The 23,530-nt window shown below is 42.7% G+C and overlaps 1 protein-coding gene and 1 pseudogene across 1 annotated transcript in view; both read right to left on the bottom strand.

Annotated features, from left to right (window-relative positions):
- LOC117514889 overlaps positions 1-18,048 on the bottom strand; it is a 46,816-nt pseudogene extending 28,768 nt beyond the window's left edge.
- Positions 18,049-18,752: 704 nt separating this feature from the next.
- Positions 18,753-23,530, bottom strand: part of LOC117514888 (glucoside xylosyltransferase 1-like) — a 44,014-nt gene continuing 39,236 nt past the window's right edge. The window contains exon 8 of the mRNA XM_034175463.1: positions 18,753-18,800. Within this exon, the coding sequence (XP_034031354.1) occupies positions 18,753-18,800 (48 nt within the window). The remainder of the gene's footprint in view (positions 18,801-23,530) is intronic.

Raw genomic sequence — 23,530 nt, 5'->3', positions numbered from 1 at the left:
GAGTTCATCTCATACAAAATGGGAGCAAAAGCAATAGTGTTGTGTTTATGTTTGTGTTGAGTGTATGTCCCTATGTCTTTACATTTCCAACACAAATTGTCCGACAGTTTCATTCTGTTCAGTCTGGTAGGACTATGATAATACCTATGCAGCACCTTGTACTGTATAAATTACTTCTGGCCTCCTTCACATATTTACCACTACCTGATAAGATGTCTAACCATTTTTCATTTGTGTACTCTATTCTTAAATCCCGCTGCCAAACAAGTTTAATATTTGATGATTCACCACTTAAAATATAGTTAAGCAATTTATAAAACTGAGCAGGCAGTATGGCAATCACGTGGCATTTTAATATAACCTAAAATATCATTCTCACAGCATGTTTAAATTTAGAGGTCACACAGTGTCTCAATTGTAAATATTTCCAGACGTTTGCTCTGGCCTTCCAATTTATAGGTCCGAGTTAAATCCTCATAGGACCTAAATTGTCCATCTTTATACAGATCTTCAAAGTGCATATACCACGTGAATGCACTGCCTCCAAAACACAGGTGTTTTACCAATACATATAGCAGGGTTGTTCTAGAGAGACGCATACTTCTGAGTATGATGTGAAAGCTTTAAATTTATGAGCCTTTGACCAAACCTCGCAAGAATGAATAAGAACCGGGTTAGTTGTGTATCAATCTTTTGAGACAATTGTGTTTTGGATCAAATAGTGAACAGATATCCATTTCAATGTTTAACCAATCTTGTTATTCTCAGCCCCCCCCAATATTTAACTAATTTAGCCATTTCAAATGACAAGCAGTAAAGTTTTGAATCTGGAAGTCCCGTCCGCCTTCTCTCTGGGAGCATATAATTTATCTAGTTTAATTTTTGCTCTTTTACCCCCCCCCCCCCCCCCCCCCCCCACAAGAACTGTTTAATCAGTTTTTTTATACCTTTTAAAATATCCAATGGGATTGTAATGGGTAACATCATAACCACATAATTAAACTGAGAAATTAAGTGGTTTCAACGCAAGTCAGAGCAACTTGACAGTACTCAACGTGACTGGAAGCCACACCCTCACAATACAACGTTACCTGACATCAATTTATGAGTCCTGCTGTGTTCCATTGTTCCCGAAGTATAAATAATGCAGGATGGTTTGTATACTGTGTACACAATGCAGTAAGACTATACGCTCAAAACAGCACAGAAAAAAAAATGCTGATTGCAGCCTGACTGCAGCTGCAGCTCCTCACTCTTAAATTCTCTCACAATGTGTTTAAATAAAGTCCATAAAAGTCCTACTCACAGACTGATTGCTAGGAGACAGGACATGTCCACAACCAGTAAAAAGTCCGGACATCTCCAGTCCACTCACGGACGATTCGTTCGCATGCACATGTGAACAATTAAAGAAAAAACAAAAAAAACTGTCTGGTTGCTGCAGTTCCTCGCTCGCACCCTCAAACTCTCTCATCATTGTGTTAAATTAAAAGACAAAAAAAGGACATACGAGGGCTGTCAATAAAGTATAGGTCCGTTTTAATTTTTTTCAAAAAACTATATGGATTCATTCATATGTTTTTACGTCAGACAGGCTTGAACCCTCTGCGCATGCGTGGGTTTTTCCACGCCTGTCGGTGACGTCATTCGCCTGTGAGCACTCCTTGTGGGAGGAGTCGTCCAGCCCCTCGTCGGAATTCCTTTGTCTGAGAAGTTGCTGAGAGACTGGCGCTTTGTTTGATCAAAATTTTTTCTAAACCTGTGAGACACATCGAAGTGGACACAGTTCGAAAAATTAAGCTGGTTTTCGGTGAAATTTTAACAGCTGATGAGAGATTTTGAGGTGATACTGTCGCTGTAAGGACTTCCCACGGAGCGAGACGTCGCGCAGCACTCCCAGGCGCCGTCGTCAGCCTGTTTCAAGCTGAAAACCTCCACATTTCAGGCTCTATTGATCCAGGACGTCGTGAGAGAACAGAGAAGTTTCAGAAGAAGTCGGTTTCAGCATTTTTATCCGGATATTCCACTGTTAAAGGAGATTTTTGTTAATGAAAGACGTGCGGACGGTGTCTGCGCGTCGGGACACAGCCGGTGCGGTTGCCACAGGAAAAACACCTCCGTGTTGATAACCATTGTAAAATCCAGGCGGCTTTTGATGGCTTTCAGTGGAGTGAGTATATGAGAAATTGTTAAACAGCTGGACATGTTCCAACCTGTCCTTAAGGCTTCCAACAGAGGTTTTTTTTCCTGTGGCGGAGCGTCGCGGCGGCGCGAGCCGACGCTGCAATCCGCCCGCACGTCTTTCATTAAAAAATCTCCTTTAACAGTGAATATCGGATAAAAATGCTTTGAAACCGACTTCTTCTGAACACTTCTCTGTTCTCTCACGACGTCCTGGATCAATAGAGCCTGAAATGTGGAGGTTTTCAACTTGAAACAGGCTGACGACGGCATCTGGGAGTGCTGCACGCGTCTCGCACCGTGGGAAGTCCTTAAAGCGACAGTATCACCTCAAAATCTCTCATCAGCTGTTAAAATTTTCACCGAAAACCAGCTTAATTTTCGAACTGTGTCCCACTTCGATGTGTCTCACAGGTTTAGAAAAAATTTTACTCAAACAAAGCGCCAGTCTCTCAGCAACTTCTCAGACAAAGGAATTCCGACGAGGGGCTGGATGACTCCTCCCACAAGGAGTGCTCACAGGCGAATGACATCACCGACAGGCGTGGAAAAACTCACATGCGCACGAGGGTTCAAGCATGTCTGATGTAAAAACATTGAACGAAATCCATATAGTTTTTGAAAAATAAAAGGACCCATACTTTATTGACAGACCTCGTAAGTCCTGCTCACAGACTGATTGCCAAAGACAGGACGTGTCCACATCAAATATAACTCCAGACATCTCCACTTTAGACGCAGACAGTTCGTTCGCGGGCGAGTGCACCGCGAACACAGCGTCGGGGTCAAAGGAAAGAAAGATAAACTATAACAGAACTCAGAGCGCAGACCTGCAGCTCAGCAAAAGAACAAATATGAACTAGAAGAGAATCAGAGTGCACTGTCTGGACAGGAGCAACTCGAAACAGCCCGTGTGAAAGGGGCTTTAGAATCTCGTACTCTTCACACTGTGCGGGAATCCAGACAGAAGTTCCAAGAGGCCTCATAAGGGCTAGTAAAGATTACCTTCTCTACTGCTTAAACTTAGAACTTTTGGTCTGTTCTTTGAGGGCTCTAAATAGATACCAACCTAAAAGGTTAGACTCTCATTATCCGCGCACTGTACAATTTAAAATGTACTTTTTAAAACTTTCAACACGTCTACTTCTAAAAGTTCCATTTCAAATGTGCTCACGCTGCATACCAATTTTCAACAAATGTTAAAGACTGCATTATGTAAAAAAATAGGACAAGGGATTTCCTTGAAAAGTGCACTGAACAAAATGCTAAATGCAACACTTTAAATTTTAAAATATTTTTCTGAACAGAGCGATAAAACATTCCCATTTTTTCTTTAGAATACAATAAGTTGATTTCCAATTGTCTTTAAAGCACAAATGTGTTTTAGATGTGCGATGGTTGCCATTCCATTTTGAGACATTGCTCCCTCCAGACAGGTGTGGCATGCTGTGTACGCTTTTGGAAAGAACTTGAGCAACAATCCTTCAATTCTGTACTGAGGACAAAAAAGTCCACCCCCAAATATGCTGAAATGTAAGACGTTACAATGCCACAGATGACACAATTCATATTCTCAATATTCTGCACACCAGGCCTCCAGTGTCATGTTTACCTATAGTCATGATGACTGGACTAGACTTCCATTTACCGGAAATACATCACGGCAACACTTCAAGTGTTGTTATATGGCAATGAGAGGATACTTACAGCATTTCTGAAGCCATCATGCAAATCATCTCAGCAAATATGTGGAAGTGTAGATGGTTTTTGGTTAACAGAACAGCAGACCTTCAGCATGATCAGAGTCTCTCGAGCCTGGGCCACAGGCTACAACAGCCAGATGAATTCTGTCATCATCACTATGTTTCCTGCTTCAGATCTTGACTTCTCTCTAAAAACAAAGATAAAGCAACTCAAACAAAGCCATCTTGGAATACTGGGCAAACATGATTGACGAGACCAGGGTAATAAAGACATCAGCAGGCCTCAGTCCTGTAAGGTCAAAATTGCTATGAGAATAAATAAAATAATGACCATTTGAGATTCACACAAGGAATTTTATACTTACTCTAGGCCTCATCAGTCGGTGAAGACTACAGATGAGCGCTGTCGTGTTACGTCCCATTAACGCCTGTGAGACAGCGTCAGCTGTGGCATGGTAAGGCCGACGAGGAGTGACAGTCTCTGCCCACATCAGCTGCAAGTACAGCTGGTCACGAGGTTGCATCCATGGGGGTTGCAGCTTTCTCCTGGCTCTCTTTTCTTCCACTTAAGGCCTTACCTGCTGTTCAGGTAGTATGTAGCTTAAGAAACTATTTCCTTACTTCTACTTATGTACCGTAGTATGATCCCTTTTGTTTGACATCCATTATTAAAGTCATTGAGGCAACATTTAACTTTTACAAGATGGATTGACTCCATAGATTAAGTGACATAAGGTCTACATGAAACATTAGTAAACTTGATCTTATGCCTGGTTCACACAGCAAGATAATTATGCCGTTTCAGACCCGATCTTCCCCTTCCGACAATCTTAAGGACGCTCAACTATCATGATGGCTCCAAAGATAATCTTGTCAGATATTTCCTGCTGGGTGTGGTGTGTTAAGAGCGCTCTATTCTGCTCAGAAGGACATCGGGACCCGCTCAGACCTCAAATGGTGAATATTCAACATGTTGGATTGTCTTGGCCTGACCTCCCAGCATGTGGGGGTGTGCCCTGGGCACAAACAAGAATGCAGCCTGTTGAATGTGACACGTAGCCAAACAGAAAGCAAGGTGACGGAAACACGGAGGGGAACCCAAAATCAAAACAGCTGTCATGACGCACCAGAAAGTCTGGTGTTCGCGCTTGTCTCCACTCTTTAACCAATGCTTTTCTTTTCTTTCTGTATCTTTTTTTTCCTCAGTTAGAAATAGTCCACAAACTATCACCATTGCTTCTTCCTCGTATGCCATGTTGGTTTACTCCAGTCACGTTTAATCTCGAGAGGTTTTGCAAGATTCTGACTGGGAATGTTCATCTGACTTAGGAACGCTCGTGAGTGATAGTCGTTCGTGTGTGTTGTGTTGTCTTTACCATGTGGTTGCACACCCACACACTGTACTTGAAGTACTTGACTTTCATTTTGCAGATTTTGCACACTGCATAAGTCATGTCAAGCTCCTTCTTACGCAGCAAATAATAAAATCCAAAATGCGCCCAAACATTTGCCTTCAGCAAAGACGGTGCTGGCTGAATTAGCTCTTCGTCCGCCATGCTAAGCTGCAGCTCACGAATGTTTGAAGCACGCCAGACCCTCCCCTCGCAGGGACGCTGTAGCTACCGGAAAGCCGTTGCCTGATAAACAGTACATGCAGCGAGTACAAGCAAGAAAATGTTAAAAAAATGCTTTTTAAAAAAAAAGATTCTTGGACATTTTGGACGATTCAGAATCGTATAAATAGAATAGTGGATCGGACGTGGAATAGCTTTTTTCCGGCACCCCTAATCTCCACGTCACTACATATCAAATCAAATCAATTTTATTATATAGCGCCAAAATCACAACAACAGTTGCCCCAAGGCGCTTTATATTGTAAGGCAAAAGCCATACAATAATTACAGAAAAACCCAACAGTCAAAGCGACCCCTGTGAGCAAGCACTTGGCAACAGTGGGAAGGAAAAACTCCCTTTTAACAGGAAGAAACCTCCAGCAGAAACCAGGCTCAGGTAGGGGCAGTCTTCTGCTGGGAATGGGTGGGGCTGTAGGGGGATGAAATCAGGAAAAAGACATGCTGTGGAAGACAGCAGAGATCAATCACTAATGATTAAATGCAGAGTGGTGCATACAGAGCAAAAAGAGAAAGAAACACTCACTGCATCATGGGAACCCCCAGCAGTCTAAGTCTATAGCAGCCCTAACTATAAGCTTTAGCAAAAAGGAAAGTTTTAAGCCTAATCTTAAAGTACAGAGGGTGTTGTCTCCCTGATCCGAATTGGGAGCTGGTTCCACAGGAGGGAGCCTGAAAGCTGAAGGCTCTGCCTCCCATTCTACTCTTAAAAACCCTAGGAACTACAAGTAAGCCTGCCATCTGAGAGCGAAGCGCTCTATTGGGGTGATATGGTACTATGAGGTCCCTAAGGATAAGATGGGACCTGATTATTCAAAACCTTATAAGTAAGAAGAAGAATTTTTAAATTCTATTCTAGAATTAACAGGAAGCCATTGAAGAGAGGCCCAATATAGGCGAAAATATGCTCTCTCCTTCTGTCCCCATCACTACTCTTCTGCAGCATTTTGAATTAACTAAAGGCTTTTCAGGAAACTTTTAGGACAACCTGATAATAATGAATTACAATAGTCCAGCCTAGAGGAAATAAATGCATGAATTAGTTTTTCAGTATCACTCTGAGACAAGACCTTTCTAATTTTAGAGATATTGCGCAAATGCAAAAAAGCAGTCCTACATATTTACTTAATATGCGCATTTGAAGGACATATCCTGATCAAAAATGACTCCAAGATTTCTCACAGTATTACTAGAGGTCAGGGTAATGCCATCCAGAGTAAGGATCTGGTTAGACACCAATGTTTCTAAGATTTGTGGGGCCAAGTACAATAACTTCAGTTTTATCTGAATTTAAAAGCAGAAATTAGAGGTCATCCATGTCTTATGTCTGTAAGACATTCCTGCAGTTTAACTAATTGGTGTGTGTCCTCTGGCTTCATGGATAGATAAAGCTGGGTATCGTCTGTGTAACAATGAAATTTAAGCATGCTTTCTAATAATACTGCCTAAGGGAAACATGTATAAAGTGAATAAAATTGGTCCTAGCACAGAACCCTTGTGGAACCCATAATTAACCTTAGTCTGTGAAGAAGACTCCCCATTTACATGAACAAATTGTAATCCATTAGATAAATATGATTCAAACCACCGCAGGCAGTGCCTTTAATACCTATGGCATGCTCTAATCTCTGGGACAGGACAAGCACAGAGATGAGTCCACATATCCACAACGCATCCTTCCATAGGGATTACATGGCAACCTTTCGCCTCCGCTGCATTATATCCAGATCCAAAGCCGGAATCCGGCTCAGGCAGGAAAAATACCAGGCCTGGAAAAGGGATGGAGCACAGGGTACCATATAAGAGTGGAGGAAGGTGCACACAGGTGGACTATATTCTTATAGGAGATGCAAGCTAAAGGAAATCAGAGACTAAGGTGGTGGCAGAGAGAGTGTTGGTTGGATGGTTGTTTGTAGGATGACTTTAGAGGTAAAGAAGAAGAAGAGAGTGAGAGCTCAACAAAGGATCAGATGGTGGAAGCTGAAGGAGGAAGACTGTTGTGTGAAATTTAGCGAGCAGGTGAGAGAAGCACTGGTTGGAGGGGAAGCAATTTTGGACAACTGGCAAAGTACTGCAGATGTGGTGAGGGAGACAGCTAGGACAGTACTGGGTATGACATCTGGACAGTGGAAGGAAGACAAGGAGACTTGGTGGTGGAATGAAGAGGTCCAGGAAAGCATAAGGAGAAAGAGGTGGCGAAAAAGTTTTGGGATAGTCGGAGAGATGAAGAAAGTAGACAGGAGTACAGGGAGATGCAGCGTAAGGCTAAAAGAGAAGTGGCAAAAGCGAAGGAAAAGGACTTGTACTGATTGGCCAGACAAAGGGACAGAGCTGGAAAGGATGTGCAGCAAGTCAGGGTGGTAAAAGATGCACATGGTAATGTGCTGACAAGTGAGGAGTGTGTGCAGAGAAGGTGGAGGGAATATTTTGAAGAGCTGCTGAATGAAGAAAATGAGAGAGAAAAGGCTGAATGATGTGGTGAGAGTAAATCAGGAAGTGCAAGAGATTAGTAAGGAAGACGTGAGGGCTGCTATGAAGAGGATGAAGTGTGGAAAGGCAGTTGGTCCAGATGACATTCAAGTGGAGGCATGGAAATGTCTAGGAGAGATGGCAGTAGAGTTTCTAACCAGATTGTTTAATAAAATCTTGGAAAGTGAGAGGATGCCTGAGGAGTGGAGACAAAGTGTGCTGGTTGCTATTTTCAAGAACAAGGGTGATGTGCAGAGCTGCATTAACTACAGAGGCATAAAGTTGATCAGCCACAGCATGAAGTTATGGGAAAGAGTAGTAGAAGCTAGGCTTAGAAAACAGGTGAAGATCTGTGAGCAGCAATGTGGTTTCATTCCAAGAAAGCACTACAGATGCAATGTATGCTCTGAGAATACTGTTGGAGAAGTACAGAGGAGGCCAGAAAGTTACACTGTGTGTTTGTGGACTTAAAAAAAGCTTATGATAGGGTACCAAGAGAAGAGCTGTGGTATTGTATGAGGAAGTCTGGAGCGGCAAAGAAGTATGTTAGGGTAGTGCAGGATATGTACAAGAATAGTGTGACAGAGGTGAGATGCGCAGTCGGAATGACAGACTCATTCTAGGTGGAGGTGAGATTACACCAAGGATCAGCTCTGAGTCCTTTCTTGTTTGCAGTGGTGATGGACAGGATGACAGATGAGATCAGACTATGATGTTTGCAGATGACATTGTGATCTGTAGTGAGAGTAGAGAGCAAGTTGAGTTTGGTCTGGAGAGGTGAAGATATGCTTTGGAGAGAAGGGGAATGAAAGCCAGTAGAAGCAAGACTGAGTACATGTGTGTGAATGGGAGGGAGCCCAGTGGAATAATGCAGTTACAAGGAGCAGAAGTGGTGAAAGTAGATGAGTTTAAATATTTGGGGTCAACTGTTCAAAGTAATGGAGAGTGTGGTAAGAGTTGAAGAAGAGAGTGCAGGCAGGGTGGAGTGGATGGAGAAAGGTGGCAGGAGTGATTTGTGACAGAGGAATATCATCAAGAGTGAAGGGGAAAGTTTACAAGACAGTAGTGAGACTAGCTATGTTGTACGGCTTAGAGACGGTGGCACTAACAAAAAGACAGGAGGCAGAGCTGGAGGTGGCAGAGCTGAAGATGTTGAGATTCTCTTTGGGAGTGACAGAATGGACAAGATTAGGAATGAACATAGAGGGACAGCTCAGGTGGGACGGTTTGGAGACAAAGTCAGAGAGGCGAAATTGAGATGGTTTGGACATGTGCAGAGGAGGGACCCAGGGTATATAGGGAAAAGGATGCTGAGGATGGCGCCACCAGGCAGGAGGAGAAGAGGGAGGCCAAAGGTATTGGTTTATGGATGTGCTGAGGGAGGACATGCAGGTGGTTGGTGTGGCAGAGGAAGATACAGAGGACAGGGTGAGATGTAAACAATTGATCTGCTGTGGCGACCTCTAACGGGAACAGCCGAAAGACAAAGAAGAAGAAGAATGTGTGGTCTCTCGGGTATTGAAAACCTAGTGACAATTTTAAAATCTTGCTGTGTGAACCAGGCATTAGCTGAACATTGCAGGCTTGGCCTTTCACACAGATGACTCAACTCCTGGGTAGCAGGCTGGCTTAGTGTTTAGCACTGTTGCCTTAGGACCAGTGGTGGGCACAGCTAACCGAAAAGTTAGCTTTGATAACTGCAAATCTGCTAGCTGAAAAGAAGCTAACCGCTAACTTTTAGTATTGACTTGGCACACTCCGGCTACTGATAAGCCAGTTTTGAGTTTAAGCACCACAGGGGTCTGAGTAAAATCAAAGGCGATCACAAACCCAAAACAAACAACGAGCCAGAGCTTTTCTCTTTATGCACCCTGCCCGCTGCTGCCAAGAAAAAAAAAACAAAAACTGTCATTTACTTTTAACATACAACAACACAGACAGTGGCACAAGAGATTATACACAAAGCACTTTTCACTTATGGTTTCATTTATAAACAAAACTAATTCTGGACAGTTTATCAACATTAACGGCAACTCTATCATTTTTACAAAGTGAAAATATTGCACATATCTTTTAAAGTAATGCGCTAATTCTGAAGGCTTGAGTGTTAACCGACACACACGCCAAAAGGCATTATGGAAAATGAGTCTCCTCATCACCCACCCCCGTCAATATGCATAGAACACTGCCATCTACTGTGAGTGTGAATAGCGACTAACGTGTGATTGCTGGTCGCAATTCATTGTGCTGAAGCACACTTCACAAACAGAATTTTCAGTTTTCCAAATGGCCTTTTTTTTTTTACAAATGAAATAATGACATATTTACATGTACACAGTTATTTGGAAAAACCAACACACAAATTACAAATCAGAAATTTGTGTTAAAACACAAATTTAACTCCATAAATAAGTGTCTTTTCACTTTAAAAAAGTAAAGATTTGCATGTACACGCTGTCTTAAAAGCAGAAACACTGTTGATCGCTGCTCCAATGCATTATGGGAGTTCGGGGTTTGTTTTTAATTTATTATTATTGTTATTATTGTAGTACAAGTTACTTTAGCAGTATTTTTAGTGTTAAACATTTGTTGTGTTTTTATAGTTCAAGGAGTGTTATTAGTTTGGTTAAGAGTTATGTTGTGACCAGGAGTGAAAAGTACTTTATGTTTGATCTCTTGTGCCAGTGTCTGTGTTGTTGTATGTTAAAAGTAAATGACACTTCTATTTCATTCCTCCTGACCGCCAGAGGGCGGTGCTTTAGCACCTGGATAACTACATGTGCGCAGCACAGAGGTCGAGAATATATACCAACAAAGTCACGCCATTGAATGTGACCTGGGTGACGTCACTGGTTGTCTTTATATCCAACGCACCCAGCGCTCGCTTCTTTTCTACATTCTCGCATTCTTAGAGGTTGAGAACGCATTTAGCTGCGATTGCCGCTCTCGCTTGTAGCCTCGCAACCCACCTTCGGTTGGAGCTACGTGCACTGCACACGTCCTCCAGAGGCTGCGAGACACGGCTTCACCGTTTTTTGTATTCTTTGACGCCTGTCGTGAGTACACCTTCCTAAAGCCGGGTGCGCGCCTTGCTGCCCTGCTGGGTATTTTCCTCTGTGCACATTAGCTGTGTTGTTTCGATGAAAGCTGGCTATTTGTTTAGTTGTGTCACTAACCCCGTTAACTACGTGGTAGTGTGTGTATCAGAACCAGTATAGTGTACTGTGTTGGGCTTGCCGTGAGTGTTTTCCACTCCTTGAAGTACTTGTCTGCACTGCCGCCATTTGCTAAGTTTAACAGCTCCGCTAGCAGCTAGTGTTGTCGTCGTTGCTCTAAGTGACTTAGCACTTGGGCTGTGAGTTTTTCGGCTGTGTGCATCGTGTTATTACTGTGGCTGTGAGTGTTTCACGCTCCGGGCCTTGTATTAGCTTTTACACTGTGAGTGTTTCAGCTCCGTGCCTCGTGCCGAGTCTGCGGCTGAGTGCTTCACGCTCCGTGCCTCGTGTCGAGTCTGCTGTGAGTGCTTCACGCTCCGTGCCTCGTGTCGAGTCTCGGCTGTGAGTGCTTCACGCTCCGTGCCTCGTGTCAAGTCGACGGCTGTGAGTGCTTCACGCTCCGTGCCTCGTGTTACTATTTACACTGCGTGTGATTCACGCTTTGTCTTTCCATTTGTAACCATCAGGGCTTGCGTTAGCCATCTGCACAGTCCACAATGTTGACAGGGCCTTTGTTGCATGGCTGTAGTACCTGTTTGGCTCCCTTGAGCCCAGATGATGGACATATGTTTTGCCCCTCTGTCTTGGGATCGGACACCTGAGGGAAGCCCTGACTGGCGATGCCTGCCTTAATTGTGCCAGCATGCCACTGGCAGAGAGATCTGCTAGACTTGCGGCATTGGAAAGTGGAATATCTAGTGCGACTTTGGCCTCCAGCCCCAGGAAGGACCAAAGCGCCGTAAACGCCCACATGCAGGAGCCCCTTCTGCTAAGAAGGTTACTCATGACCATGCTTTGGCTGAAAAGGTCGAAACGTTGACTTCTGAGTTTGCTCAGATTAAGTCCTTGCTTCTGAATCTACAGCCTAGGATGCAGTGACAGTTCCTGTTGTCCCTAATGAGGCTGATCAGACCAATGTAGTTACTCAGCAGGAGGAGATGTGTCTATTGCTGCAACTGATTCCTTGTACATGACAAGTGATATAAACTGTGTGGAGGATGAGGATGAGAGGGTCTTTCTCCAAGCCATTCATTAGTGGGCTCTCATACCTCTGAGGCAGAGTCCATGCCGCAAACCGACCTGGACTATCCTTTGTCAAGCAAGCTGTTCAGTTGGCTTTATCCAGGCTTGGGGTCGACAATCCCCCTGCGGAAACCACCGCTTCAAGTGCCTTTTTCAAAGTCACTCAGAAGCCTGAGTTCAACGTTCCAGTTTCACAACCATATATCGAGGAGCTCCACCGATGTTGGGCGGACCCCAAATCATTGACCCATCTATCACAGGACTGCAGCCCTTAGCTCTATGTGTGATTCAGCGCAGTATGGTCTGAACCGTATGCCCGCCGTTGACAGCATTATTGCGAACCTGGTTGTGGCTCCAGCTGACGCTGCTCGGAGGAGATGCTCCTCACCAAAAGCTATGACATAGCTGCTCGCATCGGTCGCCTAGGCAACTCACTGTCCCATTTAGCCCTTGCCCTCTCAAAGTCTTTGAGGGAGGCAGAGGTTGATGATGCTACGCAAAGTCTTAGTGATGCCTCACTCCAAACCTTTGTTCATATGTCCAGAGAGCTTGGCAGACTGATGTCAACCCTTACCATCACTAGACGTCAGGTGTGGCTTGCGCAGTCCCCCCTATCCGAATCCTGCAGAGGCACACTCCGTTCACTGCCGGTTCTTCCAGGCCAAGTATTTGGACCTGCGGCCCAACAAACTTTGGAGCGTGCTGTTGAGGCTAGTAAATCTCAGCAACAGTTTGTTGACCTACACCGGCCTTCCAGACCTCAGCCAGTCAGACGTGCTACAGCTTTTCACTCTACATCCAGGCTTCCGCCGACTCCCAGAGCTGCATGTGCTTTTGCAGTTGAGGGTCAGCTCTCCCAGCAGCCTGCCTTTCATGAGCCTGATGACTTTTTTTCCGACTCGGTGCATTCTGCTGCCCTACAACGGGAGATTTTGGAACTCCTGGAGAAGGGGGCCATAGAGCCAGTTCACAGTTCAGACCAGCTCAGGGGGTTCTATTCAATTTACTTCCTTGTTCCAAAGAAGGATGGCGGCTTTCGTCCTATCCTCGATCTCTGACGTCTGAATCGTTATATCAAAGTGCTGCAGTTTCACATGCTCCGCACAGTAGACGTCCTTCAAACTATCACACCAGGAGACTGGTTCACAAGTGTCGACTTAAAAGACACCTATTTCCATGTGCCAGTGGCGCCTCATCACAGGCAGTTTCTCCGCTTTGCTTTCGAAGGTCAGGCATACCAGTTCAGGGTGCTTCCTTTCGGCTCTCTCTCGCCCCTCGTACATTTACCAGATGTATGGCTTCAGCACTAGCCCCACTGCAAGCTCTTGGATTAAGAATCCTACCCTACTTAGACGATTGGCTTGTCTGCGCTCCGACTCAGGAGCAGGCGCACAACGACACAGCTCTTCTACTGAACCATGTCTCTCATTTAGGACTCACAGTGAACTTTGCAAAGAGTTCCCTTGTTCCCAGTCAACAAACGACCTTCATCGGCATTGCCATCAACTCCCTGACTATGACTGCATCGCCATCACCGCAGAGAGTGGACGATGTAATTCGTCTCATCTCACACATTCAACGGGCTGTGACGCTGCCTTTTGGTTTGCTGCTCCGGTTGATGGGCAAATTGACTGTAATGTCGCTAGTGGTACCTTTGGGACTTCTGTTTTTACGTCCCCTACAGATTTGGATCAACAACCTAGGCCTCAACTCAAAGTTGCATCAGCGCAGGCTTGTACAACTCTCCAACCAGTGCCTCCTGCACCTCAAACCCTGGGGGAACGTGGACTTCATCTGCAAGGGTGTCCCTCTAGGCTCTGTTCTTCTCGCCAAGAGGTGGTTGTTACAGATGCATCACTCAAAGGTTGGGGGGCTGTGTGGAATCACAGGATGGTGAGGGGTGTCTGGAGTCGCCCAGGAGAGACTCCAACATATAAACGTGCTGGAGCTTCGCGCTGTGCGACTGGCTCTCAAGCATTTCCTCCCGGCCCTGAGAGGAAGACATGTTCTTGTCCGGTCGGACAACACGTCAACAGTCTATCACATAAACCATCAGGGGGGCACCAGGTCCAATCACTCATTGGCAGAAACTCGGAAGCTTCTCTTATGGGCGTTGCCTCGCCTTCAGAGTGTCAGAGCAGTTCATCTGCCCAGTGTACAGAACAGCGCAGCAGATTTACTCTCCAGACAGAAACCACCACCGGGAGAGTGGAGACTGAACCCGATTGTGGTCCAAATGATCTGGCAGAAATATGGTGCAGCGGAAGTGGACCTTTTCGCTTCAAGCACCTCGACACATTGCCCACGATGGTACTCCCTCTTGGAACCAGACAGCCCGCTGGGGCAGGATGCATTGACTCACCCATGGCCGGATTGCCTCCTTTATGCCTTCCGTCCTATCCCGCTGCTGATGTTGACACTGCACAGGATACATCAGAGCAGCCGCAGGGTGTTGCTGGTTGCTCCATTCTGGCCTGGGAGGATTTGGTTTCCCATGATTTACAAACTCCTCGAGGGAGAACCTTGGGCTCTCCTGGAGAGGAAGGATTTGTTGTCACAGCTACAGGGGAGGATTTGGCACCCTCATCCAGAACGCCTTCAACTGTATGTGTGGCCGTTGAGGGGCCAGACTCCTTGTTAAGTTCTTGTGACCAGGCTGTTGTTCAGGCTATCCTTAATTCACGTGCTGCTTCTACCAGGGCTTTGTATGACAACAGATGGAAGCTGTTGCGCGGTGGTGTGAGAAACAAAAGTTAGACCCGGAGCATTGCCCTATGCCTATTCTCCTCAAATATTTACAAGAACTGCTGGAGAAAGGACTTTCTGTCGCTACCTTGAAGGTTTATGTTGCTACAATCTCTGCCCGGCACGTCTACGTTGATGGCCGGTCAGTGGGTTCACACCTCTTAGTGTGTCGTTTTTTGAAAGGTGCTCTACGTTTGCGGCCTCCAAGGCTTGCACGCATACCTTCATGGGACCTTCCTCTAGTCCTGGAGGGTTTAAGCTTATCCCCTTTGGAACCAGTTGAAAGTGCTGATCTTAAATGGGTGTCAGTGAAGACTGCCTTTCTACTTGCACTGTCTTCGGCTAAGCGGGTGGGAGAGCTCCATGCCCTATCAGTCGCTGGGGACTGTTTGCGATGGAATTCTGATAGATCTGGGGTTATGCTGTGGCCTTAATTCATCCTTTTTACCCAAGAGAATTTCAACTTTTCATGTTAACCAGCCAGTTTCCTTGGTTGTGTATGTCCCGCATTCTGATCCAGGATTATCTGTTTGAGGTTCTCTGTGTCCTGTCCGAATGTTGAAGCAGTACATTAGTGCGACTGCCGGGATCCGGAAAACGGATGCCCTGTTTGTGTGTTACGGTGATCACAAAAGAGGCTGTGCTGTCTCAAAGCAGCGACTCTCGCATTGGGTCGTGGATGCCATTTAACAAGTATACAGGTCCAGAGGTCTTCAGCCTCCTAAGGTTACCTGCCATTCCCACCAGAGGGGTGTCCACCTCCTGGGCTGCACTGAGAGGTGTCCCTTTGAGTGATATTTGTGCTGCTGCTACGTGGGCTTCATCCTGTACCTTCGCCCGCTATTACAGACTGAATGTGGCTACTCCTCCTGTGGTGACTTCGGCGGTGTTGTCTGCCTCCACTCCCCACTGCTGATGCGAGGTGAGTGTGACTCTTCGTGACCTTGTTGGTATTAATTCACCCAGGTGCTAAAGCACCACCCTCTGGCGGTCAGGAGGAATGAAATAGAACGAGAGTACGAATGTAACTACGGTTCTCTGAATCCGGATGACCGCCAGAGTTGCTTGTCACTCAGTGTCTTGCGAGTTCATTCCGAAAAGAAGCGAGCGCTGGGTGCATCTGGGATATAAAGACAACCAGTGACGTCACCCAGGTCACATTCAATGGCGTGACTTTGTTGGTATATATTCTCGACCTCTGTGCTGCGCACATGTAGTTATCCAGGTGCTAAAGCACCGCCCTCTGGCAGTCATCCAGAATTCATAGAACCGTAGTTACATATGTAACTCTGGTTTTATCCAGCACAGCTGGCAGCCACCCCGCCCCTTCTGCTGGGGGAGGGCCGAGCTTCTCACAGTGGCCTGACTGTTGCAAAACACACAACAGGAATTAATATTTGATTTTAGGGTTTACAGATGTTTTCGACCGTTTAGCTTTACTTACTATGCAAGCAAAAAATGTTAGCAGGCTGAAAGTTAGCAGAACTAAGTTTAGCCCAAGCTAATTGGTCCGCGGAAGGGTTTCAAAGTTAGCTGAAAAGCTAATACGCTAATGAAAAAGTTAGCTTCGCTAATTAGTGGTTAGCGGAACTGTGCCCACCACTGCTTAGCGCAAGGTCATGAGATTGCTTCCCAACTGGTCTTTTCCGTGTGGTGTTTGCATGTTCTCCCTGTGTTTGCATGGGTTCCCTGCAGGTGCCCCAACTTCTTCCCACTTCCAAAAGCATACAGGTTGTCCGTACGGGCAAATGTGTTCATTTGTCTATATGTGACCCTACACTAGACTGGCAGCCTGTCACAGAGTGTACCCTGCCACTTGCCCAATGACCACTGGGACAAGCTCCAGCTCCTCCGTGATCCTCAAGTAGTATAAGTGGGTATCAAAAACGAATGACTCAATTTCTCTTTAGACATGAAAATGGCAATTATTTGCATGTCAAGGTATTTTCTTATTTCCAGATGGACTTTTCACCTCTCGAAAAATACTCAGCAACTGTTACCATGTCGACTGTTTGGAACCACAGGTAATGACAGATATGCAAGGTCATGTGACACTAACAACATAGTTAAACTTGGCATCAGAATTAAGCTGATGCTCACCACACCCCCTCCACCTGAAGGGGCGTCTCGGGTCATTTATCATAGAGAAAACAACAATCCAGATATGGACCTCTGCAAAGTACATCACTCAAGTCTCAAATTATCTTTAGTTCGTTTTGTTTTCTGACTTAAACTTTGCAAACAGTGCTAGCTTCCACATGCACAGACAAAATGTTTTTACAATGATTAATACAAGATCCCAACCACATTTAAATGTGAACTGTAGCTAAACCTAACATAACCCTTTTCAGTGATCCAAAACCCAAGATGTAGAATAGTAAACTCAGATGATAATGAATCATGAACCAAAAAGCAGCTGAAGGTGGCATATTCAGGTCCATTTATTGTTCAGTCACTATTTATATCCACTGCAATGTTTTTATAGAGAGCACAAAATTAGTCATACCTAAGAGATGATTCCAAAAAGCAGTTCACTCCACACATCAGCTGGCAGTCTCCAATATGGATTCCAGTAAGAAACTGACAGTGATTTACACCTAACAGAATGAAAACATCATCTTATGGATGCTAAACATTAATACCTCAAATATCACAATGTACAGTCATGTACCTAAATTTTGTGGAAAGTGACATTTTGGTAATGATGCCTCTGCTCACAAACCATCAAGATGTGGTTGTATTGTCACCTTTCAGCTTTACTTCAAGGGATTTAACAATATTGCATTACATATTTAGTAATTATGTACAGCCATTTTTATACAAAGTCCACTTTTTCAGAGGCTATAAGTAATTGGACAAAACAGCAAATTATCACATTACAACCAATTTAATTTAGACAATTGAGGGAGAAGACATGAATATTTCCATGTCACCAAATGTGCCCTGGACTTCATTACATCAATCTAAGAAATACAAAACTGTAGACACTGCGTGGTACATTTGTTTGGAATCTGAATTTTTCAAAAACTGAGTGTGTAAATAAAAGACGAGTCAGGTAAGTTACCAAGGCTCCCATGACATCTTCAATGGAGACTTGAAATTGCAGTTTGCCGAACTTGATTTGATCAATTTTCATGTATTCATCAGTCTCTCTGCTACTGGGCATACATCTGCTGACTTTGTGAAAGAAAACTGGATGCAAAAGTGATGATTTGTGTAAGCAATCACGTACTTAATTTTAGTTCATTACCGATGAATATTTACATCTCTTTGCTGATGACACAATTGTTTATTGTTGTGCAAGTACTGTTGCCCAGGCCTTTCAACATTTACAGTTGCTGAAATCAACAAGAGCAGATCGAAGATAGGCTGCCAGCAAATCAGTGAAAGAGCTCTCCAGGTGATTTGTTGCCTCACTGATGACAGACATGTAGTGAACAGTAAAGACTGAAACACAATTAAAGTAATTAAAGACTGATGCCACATTTCCTCTAAAATTGGGACATTATTCTCAGTTTTTAGCTGAGTGGCAAACCACCTTAAAGAGGCTTTTATTCTACAAATGTACTGATTTGCCAGAATTCACCAATTGCTCCTAATGTGAAACAAGACCTATGGCCAAAAAAAAGAATCCAAAGCAAGAGAAGAAAATAAGTTAGTATTTTCTTTTATTTAAAATGGTTTGTGGAGGTGGGATGAATAAATTGGCCCCAGAAGATCACTGAGCTTTTTTGTGATTATTGGAGCACAACCTTGATGGTTTAACATTTTACATGGTGATGCCATCAGTAATTATCCTTCAACTGCATGCTTTTCATGTGTTCTCCATAATACTACAGAATGCCAAACAGTTTACAATGTCAAACACAGCACTCCTACTGAGAAACAGTTTTCTATGATCTTCAGATGTTACTTTTTCAGGTAGTTGTGACCTGTCCACAGTGGTCGATAACCATTAATCCACTAAATGAAAATTATTTTTTATGATGCTAAACCGATAAACTGCAAAAAAAAAAAAAAATAAATATTAGCGGAAGTTACAGATAACCGATAAGCGATAACTTAGTACTGATTTGGACGCGGCCACATCAGATTAAAAAAATAAAACCCCAAACACTGTCATCATCTTTCAAAAGCAGTAAAACACAGTATGCAGCATCTAGCAACATATTGTTTCTTTTTAGCTATTCTTTGCTTAACCCATTAAGTATCCTCTTGTGTAGTTCTGCAAACTAACCCCAAAGGGCTGTTATTTGATTGCTACACTTTCTGTGATTACCAGGACACACATAGGATTATTGGAGTCAGTCAGTAAGTCATGGAGTTCCATTGTTTTCACCTCTGGCTGTGAGGGCAGTAGCAGTGTACCGCAATGACACTTGCCATCAAAAGTTAGAAATTATCTATTTTTTCCACTTACCACAGCGGCAAGGACAGACTGGATGTTGTTTTATCTTTGAGGTGGAAAAATGGACAGCAAGAAACAGATTATTTAGGTGCAGAATTTTTTTTGGTTTTAAATAGATAAACGTGAATACAACCCCAATTCCAATGAAGTTGGAACATTGTGTGAAATGTAAATAAAACAGAATACAATGATTTGCAAATCCTCTTCAACCTATATTGAGTTGAATACACCACAAAGACAAGATATTTAATGTTCAAACTGATAAACTTTGTTTTTGTGCAAATATTTGCTCATTTTGAAATGGATGCCTGCAACACATTTCAAAAAAGCTGGGACAGTGGTGTGTTTACCACTATGTTATATCACCTTTCCTTCTAACGGCACTCAATAAGCGTTTGAGAACTCAGGACACTAATTGTCAGTGTCCTGATTGTCATGATTGAGTATAAAAGGAGCATCCCCAAAAGTCTCAGCCGTTCACAAGCAAATATGGGGAGAAGATCACCACTTTGTGAACATCTGCGTGAAAAAATAGCCCAACCGTTTAAGAACAGTGTTTCTCATCATTCAATTGCAACAAATTTAGGGATTCCATCATCTACAGTCCATAATATAATCAGAAGATTCAGAGAATCTGGAGAAATTTCTACACGTAAGCGGCCAGGCCGAAAACCAACACTGAAGGCCTGTGACCTTCGATCCCTCAGGCGGCGTTGCTTTAAAAACCGACATCATTGTGTAAAGGATCTTACCGCGTGGGCTTGGGAACACTTCAGAAAACCATTGTCAGTCAACACAGTTCATCACTACATCACTACAAGTGCACGTTAAAACTCTACCATTTAAAGTGAAAGTCATACATCAACAACATCCAGAAACGCCACCACCTTCTCTGGGCCCGAGTTTATTTGGAATGGACAGACACAAAGTGGAAAAGTGTGCTGTGGTCTGATGAGCCCATGTTTCAAATTGTTTTTGGAAATCATGGATGTTGTGTCCTCCAGACAGAAGAGGAAAAAGACCATCCAGATTGTTACCAGCGCAAAGTTCAAAAACCAGCATCTGTGATGGTATGGGGGTGTATTAGTGCCCATGGCATGGACAACTTACACATCTGTGATGGCATCATCAATGCTGAAAGGTACATCCAGGTTTTGGAGCAACACATGCTGCCATCCAAGCAACATCATTTTCAGGGACGTCCCTGATTATTTCAGCAAGACAATGCCAGGCCACATTCTGCATGTGTTACAACAGCGTAGCTTCGTAGTAAAAGAGTGCGTGTACTAGACTGGCCTGCCTGCAGTCCAGACCTGTAGCCATTGAAAATGTGTGGCGCATTATGAAGCGCAAAATACAACAATGAAGACCCCGGACTGTTGAACAACTGAAGTCGTACATCAATCAAGAATGGGAAAGAATTCCACCTACAAACTTTCCACCTGCTAACTATTCCAAACTACTTTGTTAAGGAAAATAAAGAGATATATGACATAAAAGAAGTTACAAATGGGTTTAATGATTATTTTTCAAATGTAGGATCAAGTCTGGTGGGAAATAAACCAATAATAGAAGATAAATTACATAGACAAGTAAATACGGTCAATAGTATTTTCCTGGACAATGTGGAAAAAGATGAAATAAGAAATATTGTAAAAAACTGTGTAAGCAAAAGATCAACTGACCATGAAGATTTAGACATGATGACTGTAAAAAGTATAATAGAAATTGTTACTGAACCATTATATTTGTAACCTGTCTCTGTCAACTGGGATTTTTCCAGATGAAATGAAAATTGCTAAGGTAGTCCCATTATATAAAAATGGAGACAAACATAATTTTTCTAATTACAGGCCAGTATCATTGCTTCCACAGTTTTCTAAAATTATGGAAAAAGTTTTTGTGACAAGATTGGATAAATTTATTGAGAAACATCATATTTTAAGTAATGCTCAGTATGGATTTAGAACAAAACATTTGACAGCTATGGCAATTATGGAACTAATAGAGAAAATATCAACAACAATAGATAATAAGGATTATTTGTAAGTATTTTTTATCGACCTGAAAAAGGCTTTTGATGTTATAGACCACTCAAGATTGCTTCACAAGTTACAACAGTATGGAATAAGAGGTGTTGCACATCAGTGGGTAAAAAGCTACTTAGAAAATAGAAAACAGTTTGTTCAGATAAATAATACCAAATCAGAATTGTGTAACATTATTTATGGAGTACCACAAGGATCGGTACTTGGACCCAAACTGTTTATATTGTATATCAACGATATTGTGAATGTATCCAATGTGTTTGGCAGCATTTTATTTGCTGATGATACAACGCTGTTTTACTCTGGATCAGATATACAGGAAGTAGCACAAGTGATAAATACAGAGTTGGAAAAAGTTAAACATTGGTTTGATATAAACAGATTGTCACTAAATATTAATAAGACAAATTTTATATTGTTTAATGATAGAGCGAAAAAAAATAATGTGTCATTACAATAGATGGAATGGATATACAAAGGGTAAACAAAATTTTTTAGGAGTCATGATTGATGAAGATCTTACATGGAAGTCACACATAAATTACATAAAAGGAAAAATAGCGAAAGCCATTGCTGTTTTGCATAAAGTAAAATATTCATTAAATAGTTATGGTTTATTAACATTGTACAATTCATTGATTGTCCCATATTTAACTTATTGTGTAGAAATCTGGGGATCAACATATACAACCTATATACAACCTTTATTTATTTTGCAGAAAAGAGCTTTAAAAGTGATTAGTAACAGTGGTTTTAGAGATCCATCTAATCCATTGTTTATTAAGTATAGGGTACTTAAATTTCATGATTTAGTCGATTTGAAAATATTACAATGTACCAAGTTAATAAAAATACTTTACCAACAAACATTCAAAATATGTTTAGAGTAAGTAGAGTAAAAAGAGTAAGTAGTTATAAATTGAAAGGAATAGAAGTCTTTAAAAAAACAAGATTTAGAACCAAAGTAAAGGAAGGAGTATTGCAGTAAATGGTGTAAAATTATGGAACAATCTTAATAAAGAAATTAAAGAATTAAGGTCGCTTAAATTATTTAAAAAACGTATTAAATTAGATGTATTAAGTAAGTATGAAACTATGAAATAAGTCAGTGGGCTGCAAGAAAGTAAAAAAAAAAAAAAGGTAATCTGTTAATGTTTGGAGTGTCTTAAGTTTAAAATGTAACCTGTCACTGTCAGAGATGTAATCTATTAATTAATGGTCATAATTATGAAATGGGTCAGTGGTATGTGACAAGTTAAAGAAATGCAATCTGTTAAATAATGTTGACTATGATGCTGGATATTGAAAGATTGTATTGTTAAAAGTTGCAGAAATCATAAGACTTGTTCTTCTTTCTGCTCCTTTTCATTCTGGTGTTGTGATGCTTTGTTTCTGCTTTTCTGTTTTTTCTTTAAAATGAATGAAATAAATATTAAAGAAAGAAAATCATCACCTATAGTCTGCCACTGGAGATGACAGAAATTCTGCTGTAACGCTTTTTCTCCCATTGACATATGAACAAAGCAATAGTTGAGCATAGTATAGAACAGGGATGCCCACACTTTTCGGCTTGCAAGCTACTTTTCAAATGACCAAATCAAAATGATCTACATACATGACAAAGGCTAAACATGCACTGGTTCATCAATTAGAACTACAGTAAAACTAAGTTCCAGGGTAATACTGACTTAAACATTTTAGTTGTTAAAATTATTATTATTTTAAGTAGTAGTACAACCCCAACTGCATTGCAATTGGGGTTATGAAGCCACGCTGTTGTGCAGAATGTGACTTGGCATTGTCTTGCTGAAATAAGCAGGGACGTCCCTGAAAAAGACGATTGAATGGCAGCATGTGTTGCTCCAAAACCTGGATGTACCTTTCAGCATTGATGGTGCCATCACAGATGTGTAAGGGCACTAACACACCCCATACCATCACAGATGCTGGCTTTTGAACTTAGCGCTGGTAAAAATCTGGATGGACTTTTTCCTCTTTGTCCGGAGGACATGACGTCCATGATTTCCAAAAAGAATTTGAAACTCATCAGACCACAGCACACTTTTCCACTTTGCGTCTGTCCATTTCAAATGAGCTCGGGCCCAGA

This window comes from Thalassophryne amazonica, chromosome 8, assembly GCF_902500255.1.
Source record: "Thalassophryne amazonica chromosome 8, fThaAma1.1, whole genome shotgun sequence".
In the NCBI taxonomy this organism is placed as follows: domain Eukaryota; kingdom Metazoa; phylum Chordata; class Actinopteri; order Batrachoidiformes; family Batrachoididae; genus Thalassophryne; species Thalassophryne amazonica.
Note: the sequence above shows the minus strand (reverse complement) of the source record. Positions and strands in the feature narration are given on the sequence as shown.